The sequence below is a fragment of the Ranitomeya imitator genome, chromosome 1 (genome assembly GCF_032444005.1).
Source record: "Ranitomeya imitator isolate aRanImi1 chromosome 1, aRanImi1.pri, whole genome shotgun sequence".
Taxonomy (NCBI): domain Eukaryota; kingdom Metazoa; phylum Chordata; class Amphibia; order Anura; family Dendrobatidae; genus Ranitomeya; species Ranitomeya imitator.
In genome coordinates, this window is record NC_091282.1 from 256395712 (window position 1) to 256414590 (window position 18879).

Genomic DNA, 18879 nt, shown 5'->3' on the forward strand with positions numbered 1-18879 from the left:
CGCGATCGGCCGCGCTCCCCCCGTGAGCGCGGCCGATCGGCTATGACGTACTATCCCGTCCAGGGTCAGATAAGCCCAGGGCACCTCGACGGGATAGTACGTCTAAGGTCACAGAGTGGTTAAGCCCCAAGGGTGGTTTGCACGTTAATGACCGGGCCAATTTTTACAATTCTGACCACTGTCCCTTTATGAGGTTATAACTCTGGAACGCTTCAACGGATCCCGGTGATTATGACTTTGTTTTCTTGAGACATATTGTACTTCATGATAGCAGTAAAATTTCTTTGATATTACCTGCGTTTATTTGTGAAAAAAACAGAAATTTGGCGAAAATGAAGAAAAGTTTGCAATTTTCCAACTTTGAATTTTTATGCCCTTAAATCACAGATATATGTCACACAAAATACTTAATAAGTAACATTTCCCACATTTCTACTTTACATCAGCACAATTTTGGAAACGCTTTTTTTTTTTTTTTGTTAGGGAGTTATATATTAAAAGTTGACCAGCAATTTCTCATTTTTACAACACCATTTTTTTAGGGACCACATCACATTTGAAGTCATTTTGAGAGGTCTATATGATAGAAAATACCCAAGTGTGACACCATTATAAAAACTGCACCCCTCAAGGTGCTCAAAACCACATTCAAGAAGTTTATTAACCCTTCTGGTGCTTCACAGGAATTTTTGGAATGTTTAAAAAAAAATATGAACATTTTAATTTTTTTTTCACAAAAACTTTACTTCAGCTCCAGTTTGTTTTATTTTACCAAGGGTAACAGGAACAAATGGACCCCAAAAGTTGTTGTACAATTTGTCCTGAGTACCCCGTTACCCCATTTGTGGGGGGTAAACCACTGTTAGGGTGCATGGCAGAGCTCGGAAGGGAAGGAGCGCCATTTCACTTTTCAATGCAAAATTGGCTGGAATTGAGATGGGACGCCATGTTGCGTTTGGAGAGCTACTAATGTGCCTATACATTGAAACCCCCCACAAGTGACACCATTTTGGAAAGTAGACCCCCTAAGGAACTTATCTAGATGTGTGGTGAGCACCTTAACCGACCAAGTGCTTCACAGAAGTTTATAATGTAGAGCCGTAAAAATAAAAAATATTTTTTCACAAAAATGAACTTTTCTCCCCCAATTTTTTATTTTCCCAAGGTTACCAGAAGAAATTGTACCCCAAACATTGTTGTGCAATTTGTCCTGAGTACGCTGATACCCCCATTTGTGGAGGTAAACCACTGTTTGGGTGCATGGCAGAGCTCGGAAGGGAAGGAGCGCCGTTTGACTTTTCAATGCAAAATTGGCTGGAATTGAGATGGGACGCCATGTTGCGTTGGGGAGCCCCTGATGTGCCTAAACATTGAAACCCCCCACAAGTGACACCATTTTGGAAAGTAGACCCCCTAAGGATCTTATCTAGATGTGTTGTGAGAGCTTTGAACCCCCAAGTGTTACACTACAGTTTATGACGCAGAGCCGTGAAAATAAAAAATAAAAAATTTCCACAAAAATTATTTTTTAGCCCCTGCTTTTGTATTTTCCCAAGGGTAACAGGAGAAATAGGACCCCAAAAGTTTTTGTGCAATTTGTCCTGAGTGCGCTGATACCCCATATGTTGGGGTAAACCCCTGTTTGGGCGCACGGGGGGTAAGCACCATTTGGGCGCATGGCAGAGCTCGGAAGGGAAGGAGCGCCACTTGGAATGTAGACTTAGATGGATTGGTCTGCAGGCGTCACGTTGCATTTGCAGAGCCCCTGATGTACCTAAACAGTAGAAAACCCCCCACAAGTGACCCCATATTGGAACCTAGACCCCCCAAAGAACTTATCTAGATGTGTTGTGAGAATATTGAACCCCCAAGTATTTCACTACAATTTATAATGCAAAGCCGTGAAAATAAGAAATCATTTTTTTTCCTACAAAAATGGTTTTTTAGCCCCCAAAATTTTTATTTTCTCAAGGATAACAAGAGAAATTGGACCCCAGAAGTTGTTGTCCAATTTGTCCTGAGTACGCTGATACCCCATATGTTGGGGTAAACCCCTGTTTGGGCGCACGGAAGAGCTCGGAAGGGAAGGAGCACTGTTTTACTTTTTCAACTAAGAATTGGCTGGAATTGAGATCGGACGCCATATCGCGTTTGGAGAGTCCTGATGTGCCTAAACAGTGGAAACCCCCAATTATGACTGAAACCCTAATCCAAACACACCCCTAACCCTAATCCCAACCATAACCCTAACCACACCCCTAACCCTGACACACCCCTAACCCTAATCCCAACCGTAAATGTAATCCAAACCCTAACCCTAGCCCTAACCCAAATGGGAAAATGGAAATAAATAAATTTTTTTAATTTTTATATTTTTCCCTAACTAAGGGGGTGATGAAGGGGGGTTTTATTTACTTTTAAAAAGACGTTTTTTTATTGCAAAAAATAACTTTTTGCGTTACCACATTTTGAGAGCTATGCTTTTTCCATCATTTGGTCCACAGAGTCATATGAGGTCGTGTTTTTTGCTTTGTTTTTTTTATTCAGATCAGCGATCACACAGCGCAGCAGGAAGGCTTGCCGGCGCTTGCTCTGAGCAGGAACTTGTAAGCCACCACCCTGCAGGACCAGGATGCAGCCTCGCGGTCATTTTGGATCCGAGGCCTGCAGAGAGGAGACGCTCGGTACAAGGTGAGCACATCGCCTTGTGCCGAGGGTCTCGGAGAAGCCGGCGGGGAGCCCCCTTTCTGTGCGATGCTTCCCTATGCGCCCGGAACACTGCGATCATGTTTGATCGCAGTGTGCCGGGGGTTAATGTGCCGGAGATGGTCCATGACCGCTCCTGGCACATAGTGCCGGATGTCAGCTGCGATAGTCAGCTGACACCCGGCCGCGATCGGCAGCGCTCCCCTGCAGTGCGCAGGTGCTGGGCCTCTCTGACCTTTCCCGGCGCCTGCGCACTGCAGTAGTTTGCTCTGCCCTCAACAGGGCAGACAAAGTACGCCTGTGCCGGAGCCGCAGCGTGAAGGCAAGAAGAGGACGTCATCTGATGAAGATGGGAGGCGCCGGACCCGGACCAACAGCGGGAACGCCCTTGGGAGAGTTTAATGTCTTTTTCTCATCTTTCAGGTTACATCGGGGGCTTATCTACAGCATTCCAGAATGCTGTAGATAAGCCCCTGATGTCGGTGGGCTTACCTCACCCGCGATTTTGGGGGTGACAGGTTCCCTTTAATATACTGTTTAAATCTAGGCAACATCGATGCTGTACACAGCTGATCTGTGGGGTGCCACCCACCGATGCCAGGACAACCCCTTTAAGAAAAAGTCAACTCCATCATGATTTATAAAAAAATCCTTTGTTTTTCTGTTGTGCCTTTATAACATGGTGTTTAACCCCTTCATGACCTTGGGATTTTTCGTTTTTCCCTCCCCCTCCTTCCCAGAGCCATAACTTTTTTATTTTTCCGTCAATTTGGCCATGTGAGGGCTTATTTTTTGCGGGACGAGTTGTACTTTTGAACGACATCATTGGTTTTAACATGTCGTGTACTAGAAAACGGGAAAAAAATTCCAAGTGTGGTGAAATTGCAAAAAAAGTGCAATCCCACACTTGCTTTTTGTTTGGCTTTTTTGCTAGGTTCACTAAATGCTAAAACTGACCTGACATTATGATTTTCCAGGTCAGTACGAGTTCATAGACACCTAACATGACTAGGTTATTTTTTACCTAAGTGGTGAAAAAAAATTCCAAACTTTGCTAAAAAAAAAAAAAAATTGCGCCATTTTCCGATACTCGTAGCGTCTCCATTTTTCATGATCTGGGGTCGGTTGAGGGCTTATTTTTTGTGTGCCGAGATGATGTTTTTAATGATGGCATTTTGGTGCAGATACGTTCTTTTGATCGCCCGTTATTGCATTAATGTCGCGGCGACCAAAAAAAACGTAATTCTGGCGTTTCGAATTTGTTTCTCGCTACGCTGTTTAGAGATCAGGTTAATGCTTTTTTAATTGATAGGTCGGGCGATTCTGAGCGCGGCGATACCAAATATGTGTAGATTTGATTTTTTTATTGATTTATTTTGATTGGGGCGATAGGGGGGTGATTTAAACTTTTATATTTTTTTTATTTTTTTCACATTTTTTTTAAACTTTTTTTTTTAACTTTTGCCATGCTTCAATAGCCTCCGTGGGAGGCTAGAAGCAGGCACAGCACGATCGGCTCTGCTACATAGCAGCGATCTGCTGTTCGCTGCTATGTAGCAGAATTGCAGGTGTGCTGTGAGCGCCGACCACAGGGTCTCAAGGACCTCTATGGTTACAATGGAGAAGCATCGCCGACCTCCGATCATGTGACGGGGGTCGGCGATGCCGTCATTTCTGGCCGCCCGGCCGGATGCGGTAGTTAAATGCCGCGGTCTGCGTTTGACAGCGGCATTTAACTAGTTAATAGGCGCGAGCAGATCGTGATTCTGCTCGCGCCTATTACGGGCACATGTCAGCTGTTCAAAACAGCTGACATGTCCCGGCTTTGATGCGGGCTCACCGCCGGAGCCCGCATCAAAGCGGGGCTTCTGACCTCGGACGTACTATCCCGTCCGAGGTCAGAAAGGGGTTAAAGAGGGACCTATCACCATTTTTTTTTTCATGTTGAACTGGGCACACTATGTAATAAGTGGCTGCAGAGCAGAAAAATCCTATTTAAAAAAACAAACAGTCTTTCTGTTGTAGAGTTATTAGCAGTCAGAGTATTTTTCCCTAATGAGTTCATTTGTGATAAGTAAAAGTGGGTGTTATCAATGATTTCACTTGGGGCGTATTCTTCTTCCTCCTGTATGACACTATGAAATCATAAGCAGACATAAATACTCTCCGTAAACATGCCTCCATCATAACTTAGAGCATTTTTATTAGTATATCAGATGTATGACTAACAGCCCTGATCTTCGGATCTAACCTCCTGCATGAGTCAGTGTGGGGAGGACGGGCAGAGCAGCTGAGTTTGTGTAAAATAACAAACTCTTCTATCAGCTTTCTACTTCTCCTGTCACGGTCACCTCTGCTGTTATGCCCCTCTCTCCACACTGCCTGTCCGAAGATGTGTCAGTAATCAGACTTATGTCTACTGTGCTTAGGCAGCTTGTAATTGCTCTGCAGTGAGATTATGGCTGCCAGTAAATTTCACACAGGAGTCGCCTGCCTGTTCTGTTTTTAAAGTTGAGCACAACAGAAAATGTGTGATACTGCCATTTTGATCTTTCATTTCATGACAAACAGTGTGGGGGGGAGGGGCAGTATAGCAGAGTTGACCATGCTAGGAGAGAAGAAAGGCTGATAGAAGGGTTTGTAATGTGACATAGCTAAACTCCGCTGCACTCCCGTCTCCCCACTGACTCATGTAGGAGGTTAGACCTGGAGATTACAGCTGACAGCTGTATCATTACATCTCACACACGGAGAAATCTGTGTTCTTTTTCTGTTGTGTTACTGCCTTCTGATTGGTCGGCATCCTTCAGGGAGAAGAAGTGCACACCACAGTGAAAACACTGATAACACTCATCAGGTCCTAAATACTTTGATTGCTAATATCTTGACAGCTGAGAGGTGAAATAAAAAAACACAAATATTTTATTTTTATTTTGCTCTGCAGCCACTATTACATTGTGTGTCTGATTCAACATGAAAAATTTGGTTAAATGTCCTGTTTGAAATTAATACTTTGTGTCTGCTGCTTACACATGTCGTATGCTTACTGAATTAATTGCATCTTCTGTATTCTTAGGCACTTCAAGAAGAAATTCTGCATGTATTTGGTTTTCCTCCCTGAGCTCCTTTTCATGATGTGCATCTTTGGTTATCTTGTATTCATGATTGTATTTAAGTGGTTGGCGTGGACTTCAGTGGATTCAAGGAGGGCACCCAGTATCCTTCTTCACTTTATAAGCATGTTCATGTTTACTGGTGGTGATGATGGCAACATTCCTCTCTACTCAGGGCAGGTCAGTGATTACTTTGTACCCATTTTTATTATAGTTTTTCTGTATTGATCATTATTTTTATATATGTTTTAAAGCCTTTTTTTTATATAGCTTATCCCTTTCAAGCCCCAAGGATTTTTTTTTTGTACTTTTGGTTTTGCCTTCTGTACTTTCAGTAGTCATTAGTTTATTATTCCATCAATATTGGCTGCATGAGAGTGTACTTCTTTGTCTGAGGAAAAACAGCAAAATTCCACATGGAGTGAAAGGGTAAAAACTGAATTCTGCTATTTTTGAGGAGTTTTGTTTTTGCCATTGTGCTGTAAATATTACTTGGCAGTATGAATCTCGAGGTCAGTACAATTATGGTACAAAATCAGTTTTTTTACATACATATTTTTGGAGGTTAAAACAAAATTCAGAACTTTCATATAAACTCATAAGTCAAAAAGTAGTTTCAATTTGAAAAATGAGTAAACAGAGAAAGCCATTATACTCAAATAGGTGTTACTCCATAATAGAACAATATCAGATAAATATATGCAAATAATAAATACTCTATTAGAAGACATGGATAATAAAAAAAAATGTTAAAATCAAATGAAAAAAAGGGGGAGGCTGATGAGGAAAATGCAATAAAAATGGCATGCAATGCAAAAGGTAGCCACTAGGTGACAAATGACTACTAATGGTTAATGGTTGTGGTAGAAATGTATACAGTTGTGGCCAAAAGTATTGACACCCCTGCAATTCTGTCAGATAATACTCAGTTTCTTCCTGAAAATGATTGCAAACACAAATTCTTTGGTATTATTATCTTCATTTAATTTGTCTTAACTAAAAAAACACAAAAGAGAATGAAGCAAAAAGCAAAACATTGATCATTTCACACAAAACTCCAAAAATGGGCCAGACAAAAGTATTGGCACCCTCAGCCTAATACCTGGTTGCACAACCTTTAGCCAAAATAACTGCAACCAACCGCTTCCGGTAACCATCAATGAGTTTCTTACAATGCTCTGCTGGAATTTTAGACCATTCTTCTTTGGCAAACTGCTCCAGGTCCCTGATATTTGAAGGGTGCCTTCTCCAAACTGCCATTTTTAGATCTCTCCACAGGTGTTCTATGGGATTCAGGTCTGGACTCATTCCTGGCCACCTTAGAAGTCTCCAGTGCTTTCTCTCAAACCATTTTCTAGTGCTTTTTGAAGTGTGTTTTGGGTCATTGTCCTGCTGAAAGACCCATGACCTCTGAGGGAGACCCAGCTTTCTCACACTGGGCCCTACATTATGCTGCAAAATTTGTTGGTAGTCTTCAGACTTCATAATGCCATGCACACGGTCAAGCAGTCCAGTGCCAGAGGCAGTAAAGCAACCCCAAAACATCAGGGAACTCCGCCATGTTTGACTGTAGGGACCGTGTTCTTTTCTTTGAATGCCTCTTTTTTTCTCCTGTAAACTCTATGTTGATGCCTTTGCCCGAAAAGCTCTACTTTTTTCTCATCTGACCAGAGAACATTCTTCCCATATGTTTTAGGCTTTTTCAGGTAAGTTTTGGCAAACTCCAGCCTGGCTTTTTTATGTCTCGGGTAAGAGGTGGGGTCTTCCTGGGTCTCCTACCATACAGTCCCTTTTCATTCAGATGCCGACGGATAGTACGGGTTGACACTGTTGTACCCTCGGACTGCAGGGCAGCTTGAACTTGTTTGGATGTTAGTCGAGGTTCTTTATCCAACATCCGCACAATGTTGCGTTGAAATCTCTTGTCAATTTTTCTTTTCTGTCCACATCTAGGGAGGTTAGCCACAGTGCCATGGGCTTTAAACTTCTTGATGACACTGCGCACGGTAGACACAGGAACATTCAGGTCTTTGGAGATGGACTTGTAGCCTTGAGATTGCTCATGCTTCCTCACAATTTGGTTCCTCAAGTCCTCAGACAGTTCTTTGGTCGTCTTTCTTTTCTCCATGCTCAATGTGGTACACACAAGGACATAGGACAGAGGTTGAGTCAACTTTTAATCCATGTCAACTGGCTGCAAATGTGATTGTTATTGCCAACACCTGTTAGGTGCCACAGGTAAGTTACAGGTGCTGTTAATTACACAAATTAGAGAAGCATCACATGATTTTTCGAACAGTGCCAATACTTTTGTCCACCCCCTTTTTATGTTTGGTGTGGAATTATATCCAATTTGGCTTTAGGACAATTCTTTTTGTGTTTTTTTTGTCATTTAAGACAAATTAAATGAAGATAATCATAACAAAGAATTTGTGTTTGCAATCATTTTCAGGAATAAACTGAGTATTATCTGACAGAATTGCAGGGGTGTCAATACCTTTGGCCACAACTGTATAAACCGATATATAGAAGTGCATCCATAAAGCTAGTGTAATGTATTACCCAAACATTGGAACATTGGATTAAATCTAAGATAGCAATATCAAAGAGTATACAGGTACACTATAATAAAATATACCAATCAATAGAAAGTATAGTGTGTCACCAGCACACATGAATATGTCAGTGGAGCCACTCAGGTTTGCAGAGGCGAATCAGAGTCAGTAAAAAAAAAAACTATGGTCTTCTTCCTGTAGAAACTTTGCGGGCGGTTTTAATGTCCTTTTTTGTAGCGACTCTCTCGTTGGCACCTTATTTCTATATTTTAAGCTGTAACTATTGGGCAGCTTCCCAGTAGAATCTGCCTGAATAATGGACATGCTGCTTCTTTTAACTACTCCACTGTGTCCAAACCATGAAAGAGGTAACAAAAGACTGAATGTGTGCACAGCATTGCCATTTAGACGTTGCTGTGCATTATGTCCATTTTTATGCTGCATTTTTAAAGGATGACGACTTTACACTCACAATGACAAACCAGCCAGGTATGGCGCCCATATCTGCCAGACGGCAACAATCTTGGCATGAGAGTCGGTAAGGACAGAATGATTATAAAGTGCAGATCATCAGCCAGCAGTGAGAAACAGGTCAGATAAAGGCAGGTTACTAACAGGAAGTCCTCGGACGTTCACTCTAGCTTTTTTATTGTTCTTTTCATGTTTGTTTTCTTATTCTATGAAATATTATATAATAGAGTTTTTGTAATGTACAAACAGAGCCCAGAATTTTAGTAACATTATGCTGAAAGTCACAGTTGGATTTTTTTCCCCACATAGTTTGGTTTTCAAATCTTCTTGGTGGTGATTGTGTTCCTCTGCTTTCCTGTGCTCCTGTTTGGGAAACCACTGTATCTGTACTGGCAGCACCACGGCGGTCAGACGTTTGGAAACTACAGGGTAGGTAGTGTTCTTGTTTTATTCTCTTCTGTACATGATGATTTTGATGCTTTGTAAGGATTGCTAGGCCTACAGCTTCAATGACATTTTGCAAACATGCTGAGACATGGATCTGTAGTAAAGTAATTTCAGCAATTTATGGTCTTTTATACTGACAGTAAGTAATACAGTGATAGGAAGTTTGCTTATCAAAAATGTAATAAGTGGACAATTTTTCTACTATCGCACACTTTGACCTAGATTCATTAACACTTGCGTTTCATACACCAGTCTTAATGAATTCAGTACATTTTATTCGTGGGCACCATTCATCAAGAGGAAAAAAACGGCACTTAATGAGTTCGGCCCATGTTATCAGTGGTGTGCACCCCTCAGAAATGTTATTCCAGTGTGGGACAGGAGTAGCACTTCTTGTGTAAGTAACTCTGCCAATTTCCATGTTTTAACCTGTTATGAAAATGCCAAAAGTCACAACATTTTTGTGCAACTGTGTGTTGTGTAAAAAATCTGTACCTGTCAAAAAGTGTTTTATGCCAGTTTTCTGATGTGTTGGCCACTTTGTATTTATTGAAGTAAAAGAACACATACATATGTGAGATTTTTGTTGTAGCAATTTCATAAGCTATAAAGGATGACTGCAAATAAAACCGCGCAGTTACATATTTAGATGTGTTATGGATCTTCTTTTTATTCTACCCATGTAATGGAGAGTAGTCTTTTCTGTCACCCATGACCACAACAACGAGAGAGGGGATCCGCCCTTCAAGGACAGGAAACCTTCAAGAGAAAAAGGCAGTACCTCTTTCCGCATCAGTTGGTTTCCTGACCTTGAGAGGGAATATTTGGTAAGAAGACAGAGATGAAGAAAAAAGTTGTTTTTTTTTCCCCCTTGGAATGAATACCTTCCGGGTGCACATAGTGTCTTGTCCACAGTTGAGCAGACCTGATCATCAGTATGCGAGTATACTGTGCATGTCAGGTATAGTGAACTAGTGCGGTGGGGCAGACACCATTATCAATATGAGAGTGTACTGCACATGTTAGGCTACTTTCACACTAGCGTTAACTGCAATCCGTCACAATGCGTCGTTTTGCAGAAAAAAACGCATCCTGCAAAAGTGCTTGCAGGATGCGTTTTTTCCCCATAGACTTGTATTGACGACGCATTGCGACGGATTGCCACACATCGCATCTGTCGTGCGACGGATGCGTCGTGCTTTGGCGGACCGTCACGTTTTTTGCTCCTGACGGACCGCTTTTTCCGGCCCCACCTCCCCGCACCTCACAATGGGGCAGCGGATGCGCCGGAGAAATGCATCCGCTGCCTCCGTTGTGCAGTGCGTTAAACGCTAGCGTCGGAATCTCTGCCCGACGCATTGCGACGGGGAGATTCCGACGCTAGTGTGAAAGTAGCCTTAGATATAACGAACCAGCGCAGATACAATCTGATTTACATTGCGCATATCCGGATACCATATGTACAATTTAACCCCTTAATGACAGCCAATACGCCTTTTAACTGACCTTACATATAAGAGAATATCCTCCCCACACAGGTAACAATCCAGCAGCTGTCAGCTGTACACTATAGCTGACAACTTGCTGCATCAGCCACGATCAGTGTTTGCACCGTCCAAATCTTTTTAACCCCTTAGATGCTGCTGTAAATAGTGACTACATCATTATATATGGTTAACAGAGTGTGGGGGCTTCCTCTTTATCCCAATTGGTGCCCTCAGATCATGATTGTGTGGTCCTGATGTTTGCCATGGCAATTCATGACCAAATAGCGGCCTTAGAGTCTGCCGGCTGTAGTAATCTGTTCAGAAGTTAGAGGCATTTAGGTGGTAAAAATACACATTTTCATTTCTGTCATACCACTTTGCATTAATTCCTGTAAAGCACATGAAGGGTTAATAAACTACCTGAGAACAGTTTTTGATAAGTCAGGGGGTGCTGTTTTTAAAATGGTATCACATTTGGGGGTTTCCCAATATATTAGACCCCTAAAGTCACTTCTAACATGGATAAGTCCCTAAAAAAATAAATTTAGTAAATTTCCTTGAAAAAATGAAAAATTGCAGCTACGTTTTTAAACCTCCTAAAATGCTAAAAAAATAAAATAACATTTTACAAATGATGCTGATGGAAAGCTGACATGTGGGAAATGTTATTTATTAATGTTTTGCTGTGGTATGACTATCTGGATTAAAGGGATAATCATTCAAATTTTGAAAATTGCTAATTTAACATTTTTCTCAAATTTTTGATATTTTTTATAAATAAACACAAAACATATTGACCTAAATTTACCATTATCATAAAGTATAATATGTCATGAAAAAACACTCTCAAAATCACTGGGATTTGTTGAAGCGTTGCAGAGTTATTACCACATAAAGTGACACTGGTCAGATTTCAAAAATTTGGCTCCATCACTAAGGGGTTAATAACATCATTATACGGTACGTTTATCTGCATTCAAAGCAAAAGGATATAACCAGCGCTATCTTTGTGTATTAACATAAATAACATTCAAGATAATCAAATGGTACAGATAATGAAAATAATCATACACATGTATCCAGCTATATAGCCCTTAATGGGGTGTATGAAGAGGGAAGTATCAGATACTGAGTGTATAATAAACCAGCTACATCTCAAATAAAACAGAATATTTCAAAATAAGTACTTCTCCTGGCAGGAACCTAAAATACATACATCTCATTCCCTTATATCATTATTTTAAACTATATTCCATCATAGGTAAACAAAATAAATCATATCATTGTTAATAGCTGATGGGGTAAATAGAAGGTCAAACAGGTTGCTAAACCAAAGTCAGATGTAAACATGACCAAAATCAACCATGAAGAAAAGCCCAATAAGTGAAGCCTTCATTAACCCCTTAATCCCATATGACGTACTATCCCGTCGAGGTGGGGTGGGCCTTAATTCCCACCGACGGGATAGTACGTCATAGCGATCGGCCGCGCTCACGCGCCTATCGCAGCTGACATCCGGCACTATGTGCCAGGAGCGGTCACGGACCGCTCCCGGCACATTAACCCCCGGCACACTGCGATCAAACATGATCGCGATGTGCCGGAGGTACAGGGAAGCATCGTGCAGGGAGGGGGCTCCCTGCGTGCTTCCCTGAGACGATCGGTACAAGGCAATGTGCTCACCTTGTACCGAGCGTCTTCTCCCTGCAGTCCCCGGATCCAAAATGGCCGCGGGGCTGCATCCGGGTCCTGCAGGGAGTACTTCCGGGTCAGGAGCAGGCTGCAGCTCTAATCCTGCACGGCTGTTTGTCAGATCACCGATCTGACAGAGTGCTGTGCACACTGTCAGATCAGTGATCTGTGATGTCCCCCCCTGGGACAAAGTGAAAGAGTAAAAAAAAAAAAAAAATTCCACATGTGTAAAAAAAAAAAAATTCCTAAATAAAGAAGAAAAAAAAAATATTATTCCCATAAATACATTTCTTTATCAAAAAAACCCAAAACAATAAAAGTACACATATTTAGTATCGCCGCGTCCGTAACGACCCAACCTATAAAACTGTCCCACTAGTTAACCCCTTCAGTGAACACCGTAAGAAAAAAAACGAACCAAAAAACGCTTTATTATCATACCGCCGAACAAAAAGTGGAATAACACGCGATCAAAAAGACGGATATAAATAACCATGGTACCTCTGAAAACGTCATCTTGTCCCGCAAAAAACGAGCCGCCATATAGTATCATAACCAAAAAATTAAAAAAGTTATAGTCCTCAGAATAAAGCAATGCCAAAATAATTATTTTTTCTATAAAAGAGCTTTTATCGTATAAAAGCGCCAAAACATAAAAAATGATGTAAATGAGATATCGCTGTAATCGTACTGACCCGAAGAATAAAACTTCTTTATCAATTTTACCAAACGCAGAATAGTGTAAACGCCTCCCCCAAAAGAAATTCATGAATAGCTGGTTTTTGGTCACTCTGCCTCACAAAAATTGGAATAAAAAGCGATCAAAAACTCTCACGTGACCGAAAATGTTACCAATAAAAACATCAACTCGTCCCGCAAAAAACAAGACCTCACATGACTCTGTGGACCAAAATATGGAAAAATTATAGCTCTCAAAATGTGGAGATGCAAAAACTTTTTTGCTATAAAAAGCGTCTTTTAGTGTGTGACGGCTGCCAATCATAAAAATCCGATATAAAAAACTCTATAAAAGTAAATCAAACCCCTCTTCATCACCCCCTTAGTTAGGCTAGGTTTACATTGCGTTAATGGGTTAACGCTAACGAACAGCGTTGCACGGCGAAAATGTCGCAATTAACGCCGTGCAACGGGTCCGTTAGCGCACCCATTGACAGCAATGTGATTTTCGGGTGTAGCGCATCGCTAGCACTAGCAAGGTGCCGTTCTTTTGTGGCGCGCCTCGGACGCTGCTTGCAGCGTCCACGGCGCGCCCGAGGTCCGATCCCCGATCTGCCAGAGCGGGGACGTTAACGCGACCACTAAACATGACACCTAAAAAGACATTGCGTTAGCGCAATCCGCTAGCGCTAAACGGATTGCCCTAACGCAATGTGAACCTAGCCTTAGGGAAAAATAATAAAATTAAAAAAAAATGTATTTATTTCCATTTTCCCGCTAGGGTTAGGGTTAGGATTACATTTACAGTTGGGATTAGGGTTGGGATTAGAATTAGGGGTGTGTCAGGGTTAGGTGTGTGGTTAGGGTTACAGTTGGGATTAGGGTTAGGGGTGTGTTTGGATTAGGGTTTCAGTTATAATTGGGGGGTTTCCACTGTTCAGGCACATCAGGGGCTCTCCAAACGCGACATGGCGTCCGATCTCAATTCCAGCCAATTCTGCATTGAAAAAGTAAAACAGTGCTCCTTCACTTCCGAGCTCTCCCGTGCGCCCAAACAGGGGTTTACCCCAACATATGGGGTATCAGCGTACTCAAGACAAATTGGACAACAACTTTTTGGGTCCAAGTTCTCTTATCCTTGGGAAAATAAAAATTTGAGGGGCTAAAAATCATTTTTGTGGGGGAAAAAAAGGACTTTTTATTTTCACGGCTCTGCGTTATAAACTGTAGTGAAACACTTAGGGGTTCAAAGTTCTCACAACACATCTAGCTAAGTTCCTTGGGAGGTCTAGTTTCTAATATGGGGTCACTTGTGGGGGTTTGTACTGTTTGGGTACATCAGGGGCTCTGCAAATGCAACGTGACGCCTGCAGACCAATCCATTTAATTCTGCATTCCAAAAGGCGCTCCTTCCCTTCCGAGCTCTGCCATGCGCCCAAACAGTGGTTCCCCCCCCCACATATGGGGTATCAGCGTACTCAGGACAAATTGGACAACAATTTTTGAGGTCCAATTTCTTCTCTTACTCTTGGGAAAATAAAAAATTGGGGGCGAAAAGATCATTTTTGTGAAAAAATATGATTTTTTATTTTTACGGCTCTGCATTATAAACTTCTGTGAAGCACTTGGTGGGTCAAAGTGGTCACCACACATCTAGATAAGTTCCTTAGGGTGTCTACTTTCCAAAATGGTGTCACTTGTGGGGGGTTTCAATGTTTAGGCACATGAGGGGCTCTCCAAACGCAACATGGCGTCCCATCTCAATTCCAGTCAATTTTGCATTGAAAAGTGAAATGGCGCTCTTTTCCTTCCGAGCTCTGCCATGCGCCCAAACAGTGGTTTACCCCCACATATGGGGTATCAGCGTACTCAGGACAGATTGTACAACAACGTTTGGCGTCCATTTTATCCTGTTATCCTTGGTAAAATAAAACAAATTGGAGCTGAAATAAATTTTGTGTGAAAAAAATTTAAAAAAAATTTTTTATTTAAACATTCCAAAAATTCCTGTGAAACACCTGAAGGGTTAATAAACTTCTTGAATGTGGTTTTGAGCACCTTGAGGGGTGCAGTTTTTAGAATGGTGTCACACTTGGGTATTTTCTATCATATAGACCCCTCAAAATGACTTCAAATGAGATGTGGCCCCTAAAAAAAAAGGTGTTGTAAAAATGAGAAATTGCTGGTAAACTTTTAACCCTTATAACTCCCTAACAAAAAAAAATTTTGGTTACAAAATTGTGCTGATGTAAAGTAGACATGTGGGAAATGTTACTTATTAAGTATTTTGCGTGACATATCTCTGTGATTTAAGGGCATAAAAATTCAAAGTTGGAAAATTGCGAAATGTTCAAAATTTTCGCCAAATTTCCGTTTTTTTCACAAATAAACGCAAGTTATATCGAATAAATTTTACCACTATCATGAAGTACAATATGTCACGAGAAATCAATGTCAGAATCGCCAAGATCCGTTAAAGCGTTCCAGAGTTATAACCTCATAAAGGGACAGTGGTCAGAATTGTAAAAATTGGCCCGGTCATTAACGTGCAAACCACCCTCAGGGCTTAATGGGTTAAGGCCAAACTGGCTACAAGATCTCCTTTCTCATTAGTGCTGTCATGGGTTCCGAAAAAAAACCCACATTACCGGAAAGTAATATACTTGTTTCCCTATAGAAAGGATATACCTTAGTTCGCCGTGGCAGCGAGGAAGAGCTGTCATTACTCAGATCACATGATTTGGAAGAAGGGGACAATCATACAGGCCATGATTCTCAGCGAGAAGGCGAAAAGGAAAAGGTAAGAAAATGACTACATTCTTAGTTGACTAGCAATTTATAGTACACACAAGTTATTTATGACAGCTGTGTATTGGGGAACATATATATAAAGTTATCACATGATTTTGGCTACAGATGTGTCAGCAGATATACACAGCCATTAGCCCCTTTTTTATTTAATTGGTCTAATCTGTGTTTTTTCAGTGGCAATAAGATTTGTAAAATCTGGATTGTATTACATTTTTTGCATGGATTTATTACACTGTATTTGAATGTGGTATGGAATACTACATTTATTTCCATTTCTGGCAGAATGTCAGCAGTGTGTAAATCCAGACCCGATCCTGACTGTACACATGAGGTCAATGTCTTATTGCTGTATTGGTTTGTTTTGCAGTTTGATGTGGCTGATCTATTTATAAATCAGGCAATCCACACTATTGAATACTGTCTGGGATGTATTTCCAACACTGCTTCCTACCTGCGTCTGTGGGCGCTAAGCCTGGCACATGCTCGTAAGTGTTACTTTTTATACCTATACATCGATTATAATTTAACAGATCAGCAGCACCTCTTTTGCAACTTTTTTGCAGCCTAGTATTGTGTACTTTTTGTGTCTGAGGAAAAAAAGTCTTAGTTATGAAATTTCACTTGACTTTATTTTGGGGGGTATGGTGGTGATTTGCAGCTAAATGGGTGTTCCAAAACTGACATTGATTTTAATCGTAAATGTCTATTTATTGTAATACTTTTCTATTAAACTTTTACAAAAAGTCCCTTTTGTTCCCCCTTTATCTACCTTCTCTCTCTCTCTCTCTTTCTCACCTTGGACAACATCTGCAAGGAGTTTGTATGTTCTCCCTGTGTTTGTGTGGGTTTCCTCCCACATTCCAAAGACATACTGATAGGGAATTTAGATTGTGAGCCCCATCGGGGACAGTGATGATAATGTGTGCAAAACTGTAAAGCACTGCGGAATATGTTAGATTAGATTAGAACCCAGGACCCCAGCACTGCAAGGTTGCAGTGCTAACCACTGCGCCACCGTGCTGCCCCGTGATATGATGCTCAGTAGCGTGTGTGGCCTCCACATGCCTGGATGACCTCCCTACAACGCCTGGGCATGCTCCTGATGAGGCGGCGGATGGTCTCCTGAGGGATCTCATCCCAGACCTGGACTAAAGCATCTGCCAACTCCTGGACAGTCTGTGGTGCAACGTGACGTTGGTGGATGGTGCGAGACATGATGTCCCAGATGTGTTCAGTCGGATTCAGGTCTGAGGAACGGGCGGGCCAGTCCACAGGTTCAATACCTTCATGTTGCAGGAACTGCTGACACACTCCAGCCACATAAGATCTGGCATTGTCCTGTATTGGGAGGAACCCAGGGCCAACCGCACCAGCATATGGTCTCACAAGGGGTCTGAGGATCTGATATCGTTACAATGACAGTCAGGCTTTCTCTGGCGAGCACATGGAGAAAGAAATGCCGCCCCACACCATTACTGACCCACTGCCAAACTGGTCATGCTGAAGGATGTTGCAGGCAGCAGATCACTCTCCACGTCATCTCCAACTACGTCTGTCACATGTGCTCAGTGTGAACCTGCTTTCACACAGGGCGCCAGTGGCAAATTTGCCAAACCTGGTGTTCTGTGGCTAATGTCAAGCATCCTGCACGGTGTTGGGCTGTGAGCACAACCCCCATCTGTGGACGTTGGGAACTCAGACCATCCTCATGGAGTCGGTTTCTAACCGTTTGTTCAGACACATGCACATTTATTGCCTGCTGGAGTTCATTTTGCAGGGCTCTGGCAGTGCTCCTCCTATTCCTCCTTGCACAAAGGCTGAAATAGCGGTCTTGCTGCTGGGTTGTTGCCCTCCTACGGCCCCCTCCACGTCTCCTGGTGTACTGGCCTGTCTCCTGGTAACACCGCTGGACTCTACACTGACAGACACACCAAACCTTCTTGCCACAGCTCACATTGATGTGCCATCCTGGATGAGCTGCACTACCTGAGCCACTTTTGTGGGTTTTAAAGTCCGTCTCATGCTACCACGAGTGTGAAACCACAACCAACATTCAAAAGTGACCAAAACATCAGCCAGAAAGCATTGGTACTGAGATGTGGTCTGTGGTCCCCACCTGCAGAACCACTCCTTTATCGAGTGTCTTGATAATTGCCAGTAATTTCCATCTGTTGTCTATTCCATTTGTACAGCAGTATGTGAAATTGATTTTCAAACAGCGTTGCTTCCTAAGTGGACAGTTTGATTTTACAGAAGTTTGATTTACTTGGAGTTTTATTCTGTTGTTGAAGTGTTCCCTTTATTTTATTGAGCAGTGTGTATGTATGTGTGTCTATCTATCTATCTATCTACTGTATTTATATATCTATCTCGATCTATCTATATATCTATCTATCTCGAACTATCTATATATCTATCTATCTCGAACTATCTATATATCGATCTATCTATATATCGATCTATCTCTATCTCTCTATCATATATAGAGAGAATGTATATATATATATATATATATATATATATATATATATATATATATATATATATATATATATATCCTACTTCTGATTTGATGACATTTTGAGAATCCCCAGTGCATGCCATGATTCTCAAACAATGTCACCAGTGGATGTAGGATGCGGTCATTGCCGCAGCCTTTGTGAAACAAAACAAAGCTCCGTGAAGCAAAGCTCCATATGTGATCTCTAGGTCTGGGCTAGTCTTTACTATACTGAGCATGTGTGAAGCTACCTTGTCACTGTGTGTTATCCTTTTCAATGCAGAGTGGCATTGTGCTCCCTTGCCGACTCTGATGAGAAGTGACGAGCTGACAATAGAGCACCCTGTCAGTGTACATTGTCAAGAGAGATCTCGGCAAGTAGGAAAAGCAGAGACTAGTTCTGCCCACGAAACAGACAT

At 41.8% G+C, this 18879-nt stretch overlaps 1 protein-coding gene across 3 annotated transcripts in view; it reads left to right on the plus strand.

Annotated features, from left to right (window-relative positions):
* ATP6V0A2 (ATPase H+ transporting V0 subunit a2) overlaps nt 1–18879 on the plus strand; it is a 183006-nt gene that overhangs the window by 150133 nt on the left and 13994 nt on the right. For all 3 annotated transcript variants that reach the window (XM_069755987.1, XM_069755988.1, XM_069755989.1), the window contains 4 exons: nt 5783–5999; nt 9155–9274; nt 15827–15949; nt 16328–16445. In XM_069755987.1, the coding sequence (XP_069612088.1) occupies nt 5783–5999; nt 9155–9274; nt 15827–15949; nt 16328–16445 (578 nt within the window). The remainder of the gene's footprint in view (nt 1–5782; nt 6000–9154; nt 9275–15826; nt 15950–16327; nt 16446–18879) is intronic.